Source organism: Amphibalanus amphitrite, unplaced genomic scaffold (assembly GCF_019059575.1).
Source record: "Amphibalanus amphitrite isolate SeventyFive unplaced genomic scaffold, NRLGWU_Aamphi_draft 000309F_arrow, whole genome shotgun sequence".
Classification (NCBI taxonomy): Eukaryota; Metazoa; Arthropoda; class Thecostraca; order Balanomorpha; family Balanidae; genus Amphibalanus; species Amphibalanus amphitrite.
In genome coordinates this window covers 324698-340957 of record NW_024881804.1, presented here as the reverse complement: position 1 = coordinate 340957, position 16260 = coordinate 324698, and the positions used below count along the sequence as shown (strand labels likewise).

Genomic DNA, 16260 nt, shown 5'->3' with positions numbered 1-16260 from the left:
CATGCCGTCTCTAAGAACCACAGCGGCTCCTCCGTACGAAAGATGGGCGTCTGCATGCCAAAGGGGAGCGGTTCTGAGACAGTAGGGCACCTACGTGCAATAGAGAGGCGCCTATGAAGCCCATAGGGGCGCCTCAATGCGAAAGAGGGGCGCCTCTGAGGCCTACATATATGGGCGTCCACATGCAATAGAGGTCAGCAAATTGCAATTGATCAATGCCATGGGGGTGCATTCATAAGAAACAGGGGCGCCGGCATGGCAAAAGAGCATGGCCTTCAAGTGTCCATAAGAGAGAGACGCCTATGATAAGCGCACATTGTATGCGACAACGGGGCGAGTGTGGGACATATAGGGATGTCTCTGATGACTATAGGCACATAGGGCGCTTATATGCCAAAGAGGGCGCCTATGAAGCTAATGGGGGCACCTGGGAAACGACGAAGACATTTGTGTAAGGGTTTTCAGGGGTCATGCGCCGTTTGCGGCAAATAGATTCTAAAAAAAATCGGAGGGGGAAGAAGTTTTAAAAATGGTGCGGACTTTCCGCACTGTTCGCTTTAGCGGTTACGCCCCTGGGTACATCTGCCCGATCTCAGAAGCTAGATTTGGAGGTCATACTTGAAAGCAGCCAGCAGGATGAGGCAAAAGTTGGAGGCCCCTGAAAATAGGAGGCCCCTGGAAAAGGAGGCCCCTTGACAGGGTGGCCCACCCACTTTTCATGACGTTCCTACGCCCATGGTTTATCCCTTCCTAGCCATTCATATATGAGTAACTTCAACCGCTGCTCACCATCCGTGACTAGTAGGGTAATCCGTGACCCCAGCTCCGTGGCCAGGTGACTGATGGTGTCGGCAGCCACTCCCTGGAGAGATACTGACAGACCACTCCCGTACCGTCCAGGCCACATCGACTTCGTCACCTCCGGCCCTGTCGGACAGAGCTGTGTCAGCTGACAGCAGTCGGACGGAGCTGCTGCCGGGTCGGGAGGCGGCTGACACTGTGGTGTCAAACCCTGACACAGACGACACTGACAAAGCCAGGGTCGATCGGCACTGTTGGACAGTAATTGAACACTGTGCACAATGCATGCACTACGCTTATACATGCGTCAGTTAATTAATACAGTTCAGTACATACAGGTCATACAGGTTCAGTACATACAGGTCATATTCGTTTGCAATAGTATAAAGTAGGTATGTACAGCCCACCGCTAAAGTAATGTAGGGTTTTACCAATCTCAACGGTTGGCTTTGACTGGCGATTGTTTAACCCTCGCACGACCAGGCCATTTCTCATAACACGAACGACCAGGGGGGGGGTTGTTACGACCCCCCCCTGGCGTTTCGAAACGGAAGGTCGTAGAGCTTAGCGGAAAAGACCAACGGATTGCTCTCGCCGAGATCTCGCGATTGGTGGTATATTTTTTGGTCCTAGGTCAACATTTGACCTACTTTTGACCGGTCAAAGGTCAAATTTTCGGAAAAATAGACTTTTTTCAACTTTCGGCGGCGATTGCGGCAAAACGGTGGGAGATATCGACTTGAAACCTTCACTATCGTGTTCCTTGATCAATTCTCTATCGTTTGGTATGTATTTCGTTTCCCTAGCTCTAAAAATGGCGCGTTGGGAGCGCCGGAAGTCGGCAAGGTCACAGTCGGCGGCAGAAATTCGAAAAATCAAAATTTAAATTTTTGAAATCTGATTGTATTTTTGGATTTGGGAGGTCCATTTGCTCCCTGTAGAAGCTAATATTGCTGCATATTCCCATTGAGGTGACAAGAATTAGCAAAATAGTGGTTCGGGCGCTTTTCAAAAATAGTACCGGACGCTGTTCCTCTTGTGACGTCATAGCTCCGTGACCTGACCTGACCCGGTCAAATTTCTTATACCATATGATAGCCAATACTTGCCCCAACATGCATGGGAAGTTTCATCACGATCCATCAACCGATGTCCGTACCACCGGCAGGAAACCTCGGGCGTTGACACTCAGTTTGTGAAAATCCGGCCGGAGGCTGTACCTCTTATGACGTCATAACTCCGTGACCTGACATGACCCGATCAAATTTTTTTCGGCAAAAGATGCGCAAAGGTTGCCCCATAAGGTACCCAAAATTTGGCGGCGCTGCGCGCCGCCGTTTTTGCACTATTTCCGAAAAACCTCAGGGGGGGGGTTGATACAACCCCCCCCCTAGGCGTTCTAGGGTTAATGCGGAGTGATCGAAAAGAAGATGTCAATAGCTAAAGTTGCAGCTGCAAGGGTGACGATACATATAAGCTACATTTCAAGTTTCATTGTAGTCTGGCTAATCGTTCCTAAGCTTCAGAAGCAGAACATACCCTTGACTGAAACCCCACATTACTTCTGCTGTGAACTGTACAATACAGTGGCTAATATTTGTGTAGCATGTAGGTAGCATGGCACACATATGTCCGCTGAACGTTTATCACTGAAACTGTTACTTTATGTACCATGTAAGTACCTACCACCATTCAGAAGTAATAGTACGCGTTTCCTCAACATATTCTTACCGGCAACGTATAGCGTCCTCAGTGACGTCGGCAGCAGCCGCAGCCACCGCCCCGTTCCGAAGGACGGGACCCTGACGGTCAGCTCCTCCAAGCGGGGAAGACTCTGCAGGAGCGCCGTCAGCTGATCCTCGCCAAGGGCTGACGGAGCGTCGAACGTCGTCACGGTCCTTAGCGCCTCTCTCAGCACTGTGGTATCACTGTGTGCCGGTGGCTGCGGCTCCGTCTGTACCGTGACGTCACTGACTGCCGATGGCTGGGGCTCCGTCTGTACCGTGACGTCATTGGCAAGTTTTCTAGCCCTACTGAAGAAAAAAAGAACAAAGTCTATAAATCCACTGATCAGGCATAACAATTCCGCACTTATTGTCGGCTCATTTGATATTTCGATATACCTTTCCATATCATCGTCGTCAGTAATGGCATCGTCAAATCTACTCGGTTGTATAAAATCGTTCAGAGTTAATTTGATACGACTCTGAACGATTTGATACGACCGACTAACTAGATTATGTGACACGATTGCTGATGAAGACATGTAAATAAGTGCGGGATATGGTGCCCCGAACTGGCCAACTTTATGCAGGACATCTGTCGAAAACTTGAACAATATGATCGAGACTAGACGGCTGACTTGCAAAAGATGGTACGAATTCAAGGCATGTTTTTTTAATTGGGCGGAAATTACAATTACAAGCTACTCGACCTTCAAAGACCTACTGTTAACGCCAGACCCCTTGAGACCCTATTTTTTCGCGATTATGTTTAAATGCGTGGAAGAATTTCAACCAAGTTCAGGACATGGCCGTTTCAAAACCTGCCGACACTTTTACAATTTAGATATTTTATCGCCATCTCAATATTTCAGGCACTTCTCATTGACTCGTAATGTTAAATTTCGAGCAAGATTTTCACCCGGTGTGTAGAGGCTATCACCAGTCAGTCTGTGATACGTTATGACGTCACAGCTAAGCCCCGCCTCTGTGGTCTTGGCCTGCGGCGGTTTCGGGCCGGCGCGCGGTCACTCGCGCTGTGGCGGGGAGCAGGGACGGTCGAGCGGTGCCGAAAGCCGGCGGAGTTGTGCGATAACGTCTTGGCTGACAGTGCCCAAAGAACGACATGATGACTGAGGAGCCATAAATGCTCAATGCGCATTGCTTGCACATTACTGATATGTTCGCTGATATTTGTTTTATTTTTATACGCTGCAAATGACGGGCAGATGGCATATAACTGACATAAGGTTAGGAAATATTCACCTGTATTTAACCCTCGCCGGCACAGGGGGGGGGTTGATGCAACCCCCCTAAGGTTTTTCGCGAATAATTCGTGTAAAAAGCAGCCGATCGCAACGAAACTTTCAGTACCCTCGCATTGATCAATTTTACACGTTTCCTGAAAATTTCATGACCCTGACCCCAATGACCTTTGACCTGTGACCTCTTTTCCGTGACCATGTTTGGCCGAAATCACGATTCGGCGTATGTCGGCTCGCATTAGCCGCGCGTTTGCAAGCTTTTCGTGGTTTCAAACGTTCAAATATGTGATTTGATGTTGCTCCCATACATTAGGGTGGGTGTCAAGGTCACCTGAAGGTCAGGTCAGGTCACTGACCTTTGGTGACCTCGGGTGACCTCGGTTCACTTTTTCGAGTTTTTCATGTTTATAGGCTAGCTTTTGGAGCTGAATTCGAATTTAGCAACCATTTGAACATTTACGAGTAGTTTTGGTGCCTTCGTAACATGTTACGAAGCTGTCAGAGGCGGCTGACTGACACGTATTACGAATACCCGTCACAACCCCTACCGGTTGACCTGACCTGACCCGACCTGGTCTAAATGCTTAAAAACATCATCTCTGATCAAAACTAACACGATATTCGTAATCAGCACCCCGGAAAACCACTTAGCAGCCATACTTTACGACTTTCTAACAGGTCCCGATTTTCCCGGTTTTCGGGTCATTGACCTGACCTGGAAGGTCACTCGATGACCTAGGACCTAAAACTTGGGTATCATCGGCTTCCTCTCGTGACGGGCAACACGCTCGTTTTTTCCGCGAAGCTCTAGCTCGATCAGGGGCCAAACGCGAGGGGGGTCGTACCAACCCCCCCCCCCCCCTTGTGCCGTCGAAGGACTCAAAATGGCCTGTGCCGGCGAGGGTTAAAGCCTATGGCGTTGCAGATAATGCGATAATGGGATGTCGAATGTCACCAAGTAGCTGCCGATTTGTACATCGCTATGAAACCATCGAACAACGCAATAATAAGTTAATTGCCTTCGCTTCACATCTTAACCCTATTCCTGGCGGGGGGGGCCTCAGGAGCCCCCCCCCCCCCTGAGGTTTTTTGGTTATTTCTCCCAAACGCGTTGAGCTAGGAAGCTCAAATTTTCTGACTTTTCCTAAAAGGCTTCTACGCAACATGTCTGAAAATTTTGAGTTGATTTGACCTCAGGTCAGGTCACCAGAGGCGGTTTGGTGACCCTACCTCAGAAAAGTTTGCAATCACGCCAGAGCTAGAGTTTTTGACCGATCAATTTCTTCTCTTCAGGCCTTAGTTAGGGTACCAGTATGTGCAATTTGTATATCTCGGAATTTTGATATCGGTGACCTAAGGTCAGGTCAGTTTCGCGACCTCCCCATTATAAGTCAATGGGGGAAAAATCAATTCCCTGTTTTTACCACTAAAATGGGTCGGAATGGCCCCATTTACCATACATGACTTCATATACGATCAACCTTCACTACCTTGAGGTCTGTTTTGCTGTTGGGCAGCTGTGAGGTCATGTGACGTCATCAAAGGTCACCAAAGGTTTTTGGCCAATAACTCCGTACAGGAACAAGATACAGAAGCGTGGATGGTCTCATTGTGTTCAGCTCGTCAAGACGCATCGAATTATATACATGATGACCTCGAGGTCACGTGACCTGAGGTCAACCTTTGACCTTGACCTTTCGAGGTCAACATATATATCATTCGATGCGGATTGACGAGAGGATCACGATGATGCCCTTAGTTTGTTCCTATCTTGACTAATTCGAAAGTTATTCGAGAAAAACTCTCTCCATATCTAGCGCCGCCATTTTGACTTTTTCGACCCCTGTAACGTCATCTTTGACCTGACCTGAAAATGACCTGAGTAAAAATTGTAGATCTTGACCGTGCGTATCCGATGCCGTTTACCGTTTGTCGCTGCGATGTGTAGTTTTTGAGATCTGAAGCGGGGGCCGAATCGGCCCCCCCCCCCCCCCCCCCGCCAGTTTCTTGTCCCGGCGGAGCCCGCCAGGAATAGGGTTAAGGCTCGCTCGTATTTCAAACAGATATCCTACATCGAAAATCGTATTTGTTAGGAATCGTTAACGCACGTGTGAGTAGTGGGTTGAGGAGTGATGGTCATCTTGGTCCTATATTACAAGAGTCAACAAGAGCCTAACATTTACTTGACCGTCTGCTGCAATTGATTCATAGCACGTGAAGCGTCAGCGAAATTCATAAAGTCCTTTACAGATGGCAGGGGTGTCGTTTGTACAGAGGTCGCTGATGGGCACGGGTCAATGCTGCAGTCGTGGGCGGAGCCAAATGTCATATGGCGTATGAAAGCCTCTATCCAGGATGGAAAAACAGTTAACATTACGAGTCAATGACAAGTGTCACAAATATTTAAGTGACAACAAAATGTATTTGAAGAAAAAAAATCGGCAGGTCTTGAAACAGCTCCTTTCTAACTAAATATGGTTGAAATTATTCCACGCATTTAAAAATAATCGCGAAAAATTAGGGTCTCAAGGGGTCTGGCGTTAACAGTAGTGGTGGTTTATTTCTTACACCTTCTACAAAGAACGTTTACTTCTCACCATGACAGCTCTCCGAAATATCTCAGCCCCCACAGCCACCCCTGCTGCCTCCCAGTCTCACCCCTGGGGACGGCCGGATGGCGCCGCTCGCCGGCGGACCTCCTGCCGCAGATCCTCCACCACGGTCTGGCGAGTGGTCCGCTCCTCGATAACTGCCTGCTCCAGGCGGACCATCGCACCGTGAAGTGCGGCGTACTCCCCCTGGACTTTGGCCACCACTTTGCTCAGTGCGGCCACCTCCCGGCGAAGGGCGGCCAGGTCTTCACGCACATCTGTCATCTCCATCTGGAATGCAGAATTACAGTTTTTTACGTTTCTACTAATCATAAAAAGGTTACATAGTACGTAGCGTTACGTCGTACGCATTACGACATGACGTGCAGATCAATCACGTCACAAAACGACATGTCATTACTATTACGACATGTTTTGTCATGCAACCCGTATTGTAGCATACCAGGCAGGCAAGCTTGGCAGGCAGGCAGACAGGTCTTAGGTAACCAATATCAAAATTTACTATCGTTACTAGTTTTTCGCAAAAAAAACGAGATAATAAAGACACGTTTATCACTACGAATGTTTACCCCGTGGCCAGGCCTTTTTCATAACGCGGACGGTGCAGGGGGAGGGTCTGGTTGAACGACCCCTGGCGATTGGCTCCTGATGTACTTAGAAACACCAGATGTATACTTATAGGATGGATCGGATGTATAGGATACAGCCAGTCACACAGCAGGACTGACACAGTCACACAGCAGGACCTCGGCTAAGGAATTTCGACTGGGGGATGGGGGGCAAACCAGACTCCAGTAATCAGAATGTCATATACCACCTAATATGCACCGTATAAGCGGACCTTTACACCATACCTAACATTCATACCATATACCGTAGGTAACGGTATACCAAAATTCTGCCTAATCAGTTAAGCATACGTAAACATGTCTAAACAAACTTCTATCAAAGGTTTGGAGGCCAGCGTAGGGCCTTCAGAAGCCGAAGTCGAGCCGTCGGAGGCTAGCATGGTCATTTAGAGTCCGCTTTGGGACCTTAAATAGCCAAATGTGGACGTGGGGCCCAAAGAAGCCAGTGCGTAGCCCTTTTAGACCAGCGTGGGGTAATATAAGGGCAGCGTGGGTTCCTCTAAGACCAGCGGCGTGGGGTCTTCTAAGCCAGATTGGGGCCCACTGGGAACAGCTCAGCTTGGGGCTATCTAAGGACAATGTAGGCCCTCTTAGGTTAACGTGGGGCCCTCTGTCCTCTGAAGTCTAAGGTTGGCGCTGGGCCCTCAGAGGCTGGCGTTGGACCATCAGAGGCCACCTAGAGGGCCTCGACGGTCAGACTGTAGCCCTTATGCATGTTTAACCCACAAGCCGCTGGATGAGACATAAAGTTGCCCCCCTTTACATTTTGCGGAATATCTCCGAAACCTGATAAGCTACGAACGTGAAACTCAAGGTAGCTTCAAATGAATACCTAGGCAATGTTTGAGCAAAATTTGGTGGTTGTAGCACTTAAGATGGCGTCAGAGTGACGTCATAAAATATTGTCGTTTTCCTATACGGACCGTTTCTGATGTCGCTGAGCATGAAACTCAACTGTAAATGAACTAGACAGCACCTGCTGTCATCTTGAAACACCTAAATACACTTCCATCTAGTTCCTGACCAATAATCGGCCCTTTATATACGGTCCCATATATCTGATACATCGTGAGGAAACTGGAGAGTCGCAAATCTATAATTTCACTTATGACGTCACTGTGACGTCATTTCAGATGAAATCGACATTAAATTTGGACACAACCTCGGCTATGTATTCAGGAAGATATGTGCAAAGTTTCGCTTCATTATCTCTTCGCGTTGCGACGATATCGTCGCAGAAGTAAAGGGGGGCAACTATATGCCCCCCCCCCCAGCGGCCGGCGGGTGGCGCGGAGGCCCAGCGGCCGCCGGGTACTTTAACCCTCGCCCGTAAACGCTGTTTTGCCACCTTCGCCCATGCAGGGGGGGGGGGGTTGGTGCGACCCCCCCCCCTGGCGTTTGAAAACGAAGCGTCGTAGAGCTTAGCGGAAAAGACCAACGGATTGCTTTCAACGAGATCTCGCGATTGGTGGTATATTTTTTTGGTCCTAGGTCAATATTTGACCTACTTATGACCGGTCAAAGGTCAAATTTTCGAAAAAAATCTAACTTTTTCAGATTTCCGCGCCGATTGCGGCAAAACGTTAAGAGATATCGACTTGAAACCTTCACTATCGTGATCCTTGATCAATTCTCTATCGTTTGGTGTGTATTTCGATGTCATAACTCTAAAAATGATGCGTTGGGAGCATCGGAAGTCTGCAAGGTCATTTTTGCATTGGGTCACGTCAGGCGTGTGACGTCACTGACCTGACCCTGACCCAAAATGAACTACAAGAAACAACCGACGATGCCTGAAATGGATAGCAAATTCGAATTCAGGGCATCAAAATACCCCGAAAAGGCATACAAGTGCAAGAAGTCATTACAGGTCAACCGAGGTCACTGACCTTACCTTGAACTTTAGTGACCTTCAAAATGTCAACGGACATTGTGCCAATGTCAAATCAGCCAGTTGTGATTCTAAAACAATCCATCAGTGCGTCAGGTCAGTCGGCATTTATACCAATGTGAAGCAATCTCCAATTTAGCGTAAATCTGGCCGGAGGTTGTTCCCTTTATGACGTCATAACTCCGTGACCTGACATGACCTTGACAAAAAAATACCAAAAGTTGCGCAAAGGATGCCCCAAAGGGTACTGAAAATTTGAGCAGGCTATCTGAAGCGGTTCGGCGTGTAGCTAAGAAAAACCTCAGGGGGGGTTGCACCAACCCCCCCCCCTACATGGGCGAGGGTTAAACAAGGATTACACGACACTTTCATATTGTCATCCTCAGTGACCTGACCTCTGTTACCTGACCTGGTATCAGTGACCTCAAATAGCAAAATATGTGTTTCACGCTCAATTTTTGCGCGGGTTAACAAAAAGATCGGTTTTTTATTTTGTTTTACATTTTAGGGGATTATTTCAAAAGTCACTTTTTTAATTTGGGGTTCAAAATCAAAATAAATATATAACAAACAAGATAGCAGTTTTGTAGCGCTGCTCGTTTTATATCTTTTTGTTTTTCAACATTTTTCTTTATCTTTAAAACTTTGGGCTTGGCAGCTCCTCCCATCAAACCTCTTTTGGGTCGGAAATGCCTGAACGTGACGTCACTCTGACGTCATTTGCGGCCCACCTATCATAGACTGTGGAAGAAAAGGTAACGAGGTGTAAAACCGATTTACAAGAGGGTTCTGAAATTTTCGCGGCGATCGGCGCATTAATTTGGGAGATAGTGCGAAACGACTGGAACGGGGGGCATAAAATGCCCCCCACCAGGACGCGGGTTAAAAAGTTGTCATTGGTTCCCCTAAAGTAAAGGTAATCTCAATATTGTGGATACGCCGCTGGATGTTCTCTACGGTATTAGACTAAGAGCAGTGTAAACACGGGCGACAAAATATGAAAAGGAAATAGGATTGATTGACTTTCACATTGGGTTTGACAGCTTGGAGAATATTTATTTGAAGCGCATTATATTTACTCTTACAGGGTGGGCAAAATCTCGTCACTGCCGGGGCAACTGGCAGCCACTGCGGGACATTTGCCCCCTCCCCAGTAGCGCGGAACACCTTCAATTAACCCTCGCCGGACCTATTGGTTTTCTACATACGCGCCGGCCGAGGGGGGGGGGGGCGGGTACGACCCCCCCTCGCCGTTTCGCCCCTGGTGGAGCTAGCGCGTCGCGGAAAAAACGAGCGTGTGCGCCGTTACGAGACGCAGAGATTGGTACCCGATTTTAAGGTCCTAGGTCAACCGGTGACCTCTGAGGTCAGGTCAAGTGCCCCAAGGTACGGTTCAGTTTTTGGTGAATAACTTCGCAAAAAACGGCCGCAGAGCCGCGATTTTGGCAGCATCGTGTTCGCCTTGATCAGGCGCGTCGAATGATATACTTTTTGTCCGGGTCAGGTCAACTTGGGGTGTTGACCTCAGGTCAAGGTCAGGTCAGCACCCCCAGGTCACGAAGTTGGTCGAAAGAGGTCAAGTCGCATATCATTCGATTCGGCAGGTCTTCCTGAGTCCATTGGTGGCTTTCCCGACTCGCTAGCTCAATTTGATCGGGAGTTATTGACGAAAAACTAATATGACCTTGATGACGTCATAAATGACGTCACGGAAGGTCAACATTGCAAAAGTGACGCATCTAACCTTGCAAGGAGTGCATCAAATCACGATTCTGTGTGCTTGAGATAGTTGGAGATCGTTCCCGGCGCCAGAATAGCAGTTTTCATTTTTCCCCATTGACTTATAATGGTGAGGTCACGAAAATGACCTGACCTCATATGACCTTTAGGAAAAATCCGAGATATACAAGTTGTGAGACTCATAATGGATACTAGATCCTGCAAGTTTCATTTCCCTGTGACATCTCCTCTGGCAGTGAGGGCGTTGCGAAGTTGCGACATCTGAAGACCGTGCAGAGGTTCACTTATGACGTCATAGGTCAGTGACCTGACCTGACCCAAAAATGCGGTTGGTGTCAAAAGATGCGGCTTGGATCAAAGGTCAGGTATGCCAAGTTTCAGCTCTCTATCGCCAGCGTGTTCGGAGCTATCGCGAAAAAACCCTATGGGGGGGGGGGGCGGCACCCGCCCCCCCCCTCGGCCGGCGAGGGTTAAGGTGGGGGGGGGGGGGCATTGCCGACTTTTGGTCCCATTCTTTCCATGCAACGCCCATAGGGCTTATGTTAAAATGCCGAAATCAAGGGGACACGGTTCCCCGGTGCACCCCCCCCCCGTTCCGCCCCTTATGCCCTCTTCCCCGTTAATGCATGTAAGCACCCACATCCAAACACTCAGACGGGTACCTAGCACACAGAGAAGACACACAAAGTCTCACAGAATCACATACACACCGTTACACAAACACATGTAGTCTGACTATAGACACAGACGCACAAAACACACTCAACAACAGACACAGGGACACACAGATCCCCCCCCCTCACACACACACACACAGGTCGGTCCTGCTCACCTGATATTCGCCGCCTCCGCCGTGGTCGGCTCCGGTGGACAGAGCTCAGTACCGTCCACACACTGTTGGACCACCCGCTCTGTCGACTGACCCGGCCGGTGGACGCAGTGCAGCTCGTGCGGCTCCGGCTCCTCCGTCGGCCCTTTGTCCCGGTCTGGAACTGCGTCGGACATCAACACCGCGAGTCGGTGTGTCGGCAGAATCGATCGTGTTCAGTGAGTCGGCGGCGCGGCGTTCCAGACTGATGACGTCAGCGGGGGGTCACCAGGGTTACAGGGACAACACGGGCCGCCGGTCGATGTGCAGCAGCACCCTCCACCCCTTCCCTTCCCTTCCTCAGTACCCGGGACAACTCTGCAACTCGGCAAAACACAACATAGTGACGACTGACGAGCAGGCATGAACGGTTGAAAAACAAAACCGATGATAGGCGTAAATGGGTAATGGTGAGCGGTGGCGCAAAAGGACCGCTCGATTTGCATAGGCCGTGAACAAAGGGTCGCCGCCGCCGCCGCCGCCGGGGAGTCGCGGTGTCGCGGCCTGCAGCCGGCAGCGGCCCCTCCCCGTCGGAGCAGCGGAGGAGGGTGCGTGCCGCGGGGAGGGGAGCCGGCGGCGGGGGAGGGCGCCGGCACCTGCCGACCACCTGGTGCCCCGCGGCGCCCCGGCGCCCTCCAGCCAGGCGTGACCGCGCCGCCGGCGCCCTCCCCGCCCTTGACCAGACATAGACCCACCGCCGCCGCTGCGCCGCGACCGCCGCCAGCGCGAGCCGACGGTGACCATTGTGACGCACATTGGACGGGGCGTGCGCCGCGCTCGCCCCCAGTGCGCCGCATTCGTGCTCAGCCGTCCGTGAAATCCCATTTGGCGCATTGTGCGAGCGGGAGACGCGTGCGGCGGCGCCGTTGAGAACAGGTGGAAAGGTTTCCCGGCGGTTGGGTCACAGCGCGCAGGCCAGCGGGCGGCCGCGGGCCGGGACGACAACCGAGGTCCTTCGGCGGCTCGCCGACAACGTTGACAAATCGTGTTTTGTATTTTACACTCGCACAAGGTCGCACGGGTCGCCTGTGCGACACTGTGCCAAATTTGTTCTCAACGAGAATAAAGTGAGTCGGTGACAAGCAAAAATCGGCACGGAGCACCGTACCGGAACTTATGGCCATTTAGCACGGTATGTCGGTTTACCGCGGACCATGTAAAAGGCACAGTGGGTGGCGACATTCCTTCTTGCACTGGTCGTTTGCCGCTGGCACTGTCAGGGAGCCGACCAAGGTAACTACGGCCCCCCCTCGATAAACCAGGAATTGAGCTGAGCTGCTCACACCTCGGTACATACCGAGAGACAATGGCGCGGCGTCTTCCGTGGGTGAAAAACCGACATTTTTCTGGCTTTGAAAATTGCAGCCTGCATTTGAAAAAAAAAATGCATTTGCATTTGAGCCTACAGTGAAGTATGCAAAAGTCAAACAAATATGTGACGCCTCAATCAAAAATGAATTTATCGCTGCTTTTGATAAAGCTATTTTAGATTTACACCGAAAGAGTAGTACCTTGCTTGAAATACTCGTGCTTCTACCTCATGCTGCTTGTCACGGAAAATTTATTTTCTACCGTGGATCTGGTAAGGCACTAATGGCTCTGTCCACCACCACCGGTAAGCCACCAAGGCTTGTGGTAGGCCATCATCACTGTAAGACATCATGGAATGCCACCAATCAGGGTGGTCACATTGATCTGTAAAGAGCTGCTGATGGGCCCCGGTAGCTCTGTTTGCTATACACTTCGTCAGGCGTGTGACACATTCATGGCAGCTGGGACCTGACCGATAAACTGTGGCAAACGGTGGCGTGCAGATTTCTACCGTGAAACCCACCAAACCCACTCTTTCTCTTGATATGCAGACATTAAAAATCCGACAAATTGTTGCGAAAAGGAAATCGAAAGTCAGGAGCAATTCAATGCATAACGCCTTAATTCCGCTGCACGTTGCTCCACTACCACCACACGGCAGTGTGTTGGTAGCTCAGTGCTCCGCCCGTCTGTGACCACTGCACGTGTAGCTGACCACGTGTGCTGCGCCCCCCCCCCCACCCGGTGCGGCAGGCGGCCCCTTTGTGCGCCCGCCGGTGTGACGGCCTCCCTCCGGCCCGGAGCAGGCCGGTCAGCTCTGGCGTCACGGCCCGTGACGACCGTCACCGCGGCGGCAGGGGAGCGTCACGGCCCGGCGCCCCGGCCGGTGAATCGGGCCACCCGGCGCCGCCAGACGGGCGGGAGCGTGGGGCAATTACCCACTGCCCACCGCCGCGGGCCCACGATACAGGCCAGTGATAGAGTCGCTGCACCAGTCACACCGGGAGCCATCATTGCCATCAAAACCATCAACACCAGCTGCATGGTCAACCCTGGCCGGCAGCCGGCAACAGCCCGACGTTCACTGAAAAATATAAAACACTGGTCGGGTGTTTTATCAGTGTATTATGGGTGTTAAGCACCATTAATGATGTATCATGACACAAATAGCAGTGTCATTACCACGCTCAACACCGTTATTGGTGTAATGGCATTGCTTGAACACGGTTTAAGGTGTCACATGACACTTGAAATAACACACTTGGGGTGTAATCGAGGTGTCTCAACTCCCATCTAACACATTTTTTGGTGTTACAGAGAAAACATAACACCCGTTAGGTGTACTGAGGGTGCCATGTCATCCCTTAAACACCGTTTAAGGTGTCACACGACACTTGAAAAGCACACTTGGGATGTACTCGAAGTGTCGTAGCTCCCATTCAACACTCCTTTTGGTGTCAAAGAGAAAACAAAACACCCTCTGGGTGTATTGAAAGTGTCATGTCATCACTTAAACACCGTTTAAGGTGTCACACGACACTTGAAAGAGCACACCTGGGATGTAATCGAGGTGTCGTAACTCCCATTCAACACTCATAGCAGTGTCATTACCCCGTTGAACACCGTTATTGGTGTAATGACATTGCTTGAACACCGTTTAAGGTGTCACATGACACTTGAAATAACACACTTGGGGTGTAATCGAGGTGTCTCAACTCCCATCCAACACCTTTTTTGGTGTTGCAGAGAAAACATAACACCCGTTAGGTGTACTGAGTGTGCCATGTCATCCCTTAAACACCGTTTAAGGTGTCACACGACACTTGAAAAGCACACTTGGGATGTACCCAATCGAAGTGTCGATCCCATAAACACTCCTTTTGCAGGTGTCAAAGAGAAAACAAAACACCCTCTGGGTGTAGGTATTGAAAGTGTCATGTCATCACTTAAACACCGTTGAAGGTGTCAGTGACACTTGAAAGAACACAATGATAGGTATCATATCACATCACATCACAATGTAGGTATTGAAGTGTTATGAAATGTAAGTGTTAGCTAGTATTATCGTAGGGGTCTGAGCCGTAGGGGGTCTGAGCCAGGGAATGACTAACACCGTTCGTATTCTCTTGGTACTTCATGTAGTTATACATGTTATTGTTTAGCTGGGACAGAGACATTCTAGCATAAACATATTCAAATTACCAGCTTCGTTTATTAGTTACGGGAGCTTTCGAAAGACGTTCGTCTTTCTTCGTCAGCCTGTCTTTGCACTGTCAGACACCCTTGAAATTCCCTATGGGTGCAGTTGGGTAGATGGCGCTGCTGTGCTGTATGGTGTACAGAGTTTGCATTTATATTCTAATGGATTTGCTTCAACTACATCAAATAAACAAATCCACGATAATAAATAAATAAATTCATATACAATACTTCAAAGAAAACGCGCCGGGAAAATATTGGGAACATAATGCAGCCCTAGTAGCCCATGTTCAACCGTTGGCTTCCATGCGGCCGGCCGCCATACTAGTTTGAATCGTGCGCGACTGCGGGCGGAGGCGCTGGTGGGATTACGGTGTGTTGGGAGTATAAGTGTGTGCAAGTGAGTTAGAAGTGATCGTGAGTGGTGTCTTGGTACTCGAAGAGCTCCAGTTTTAGCAAAGGTGAGCTATTCTTGGCTAGCAATGGCACTGCTGCGGATTCCGAAAGACATGGTACTGGCCGCTGGGGGGGGGGGGGGATGGCGGCATACCCCCGATAGGGGTTCTTTAATATCCGAAAAATATATCCTCAGATTTTTTTCTCTTGTGTTGGTGTGCAATTTAACACGCACCCTGCTTGGGTATTTATCCGAATTCGTAACCCCACTGGAGAGGGGGAGGGGGTTGGATTCTGCTTATTTCTATTATGCTCCGCATATCCGTGCTGCTAGACTGATTTGCGATGCAATGTGGTGGCATTTGTTCCCTGCAACCTACATTCTGTGTGTAACTTCATAACGCTGTATCATATAGGTATGCATACAACTTATTGATTCCCCATTGGGTACAGGGTGTCAGGTACAAATGTATCACTGGTAGTTTAAATGAATTGTTTATAATAACAAGGTTGAATAACACCAATGATGAAAGTGGGTGTTCAGTTTATCACACATGTGAGCGTCATTCCCTGCAATGTCAGTGTTTGTTATCAATTTTACACCGTTACGAGTGTTACTAGGGTGTCTTAACAGTGTTGAAGTACACCCTTAATGGACGCCTGAAGGATGAGCTTAAATTCCAAAGGGCGTTAAAAACAACGTAACCCGAAGCTGATATTAAGGGAGCCTTAGATTAGGTCAAAGGTCAGCAGGGGCGGATCCAGGAATTTTCGGGAGGGGGGGGGCGGCAAGTCGAAATAGGGGCGACCTGGCAATCCGGGGGCGC

The 16260-nt window shown here is 49.7% G+C and overlaps 1 protein-coding gene across 2 annotated transcripts in view; it reads right to left on the bottom strand.

Annotated features, from left to right (window-relative positions):
* LOC122388125 overlaps window positions 1-16260 on the bottom strand; it is a 50751-nt gene that overhangs the window by 13772 nt on the left and 20719 nt on the right. The window contains exons 2-5 of one of the 2 annotated variants that reach the window (XM_043378923.1): window positions 11492-11732; window positions 6446-6669; window positions 2533-2834; window positions 790-927 (exon numbers count right to left, since the gene is read on the bottom strand). In XM_043378923.1, the coding sequence (XP_043234858.1) occupies window positions 790-927; window positions 2533-2834; window positions 6446-6669 (664 nt within the window). In that variant the 5' untranslated portion in view covers window positions 11492-11732. The remainder of the gene's footprint in view (window positions 1-789; window positions 928-2532; window positions 2835-6445; window positions 6670-11491; window positions 11733-16260) is intronic. The other variant, XM_043378924.1, reaches the window with a different exon arrangement.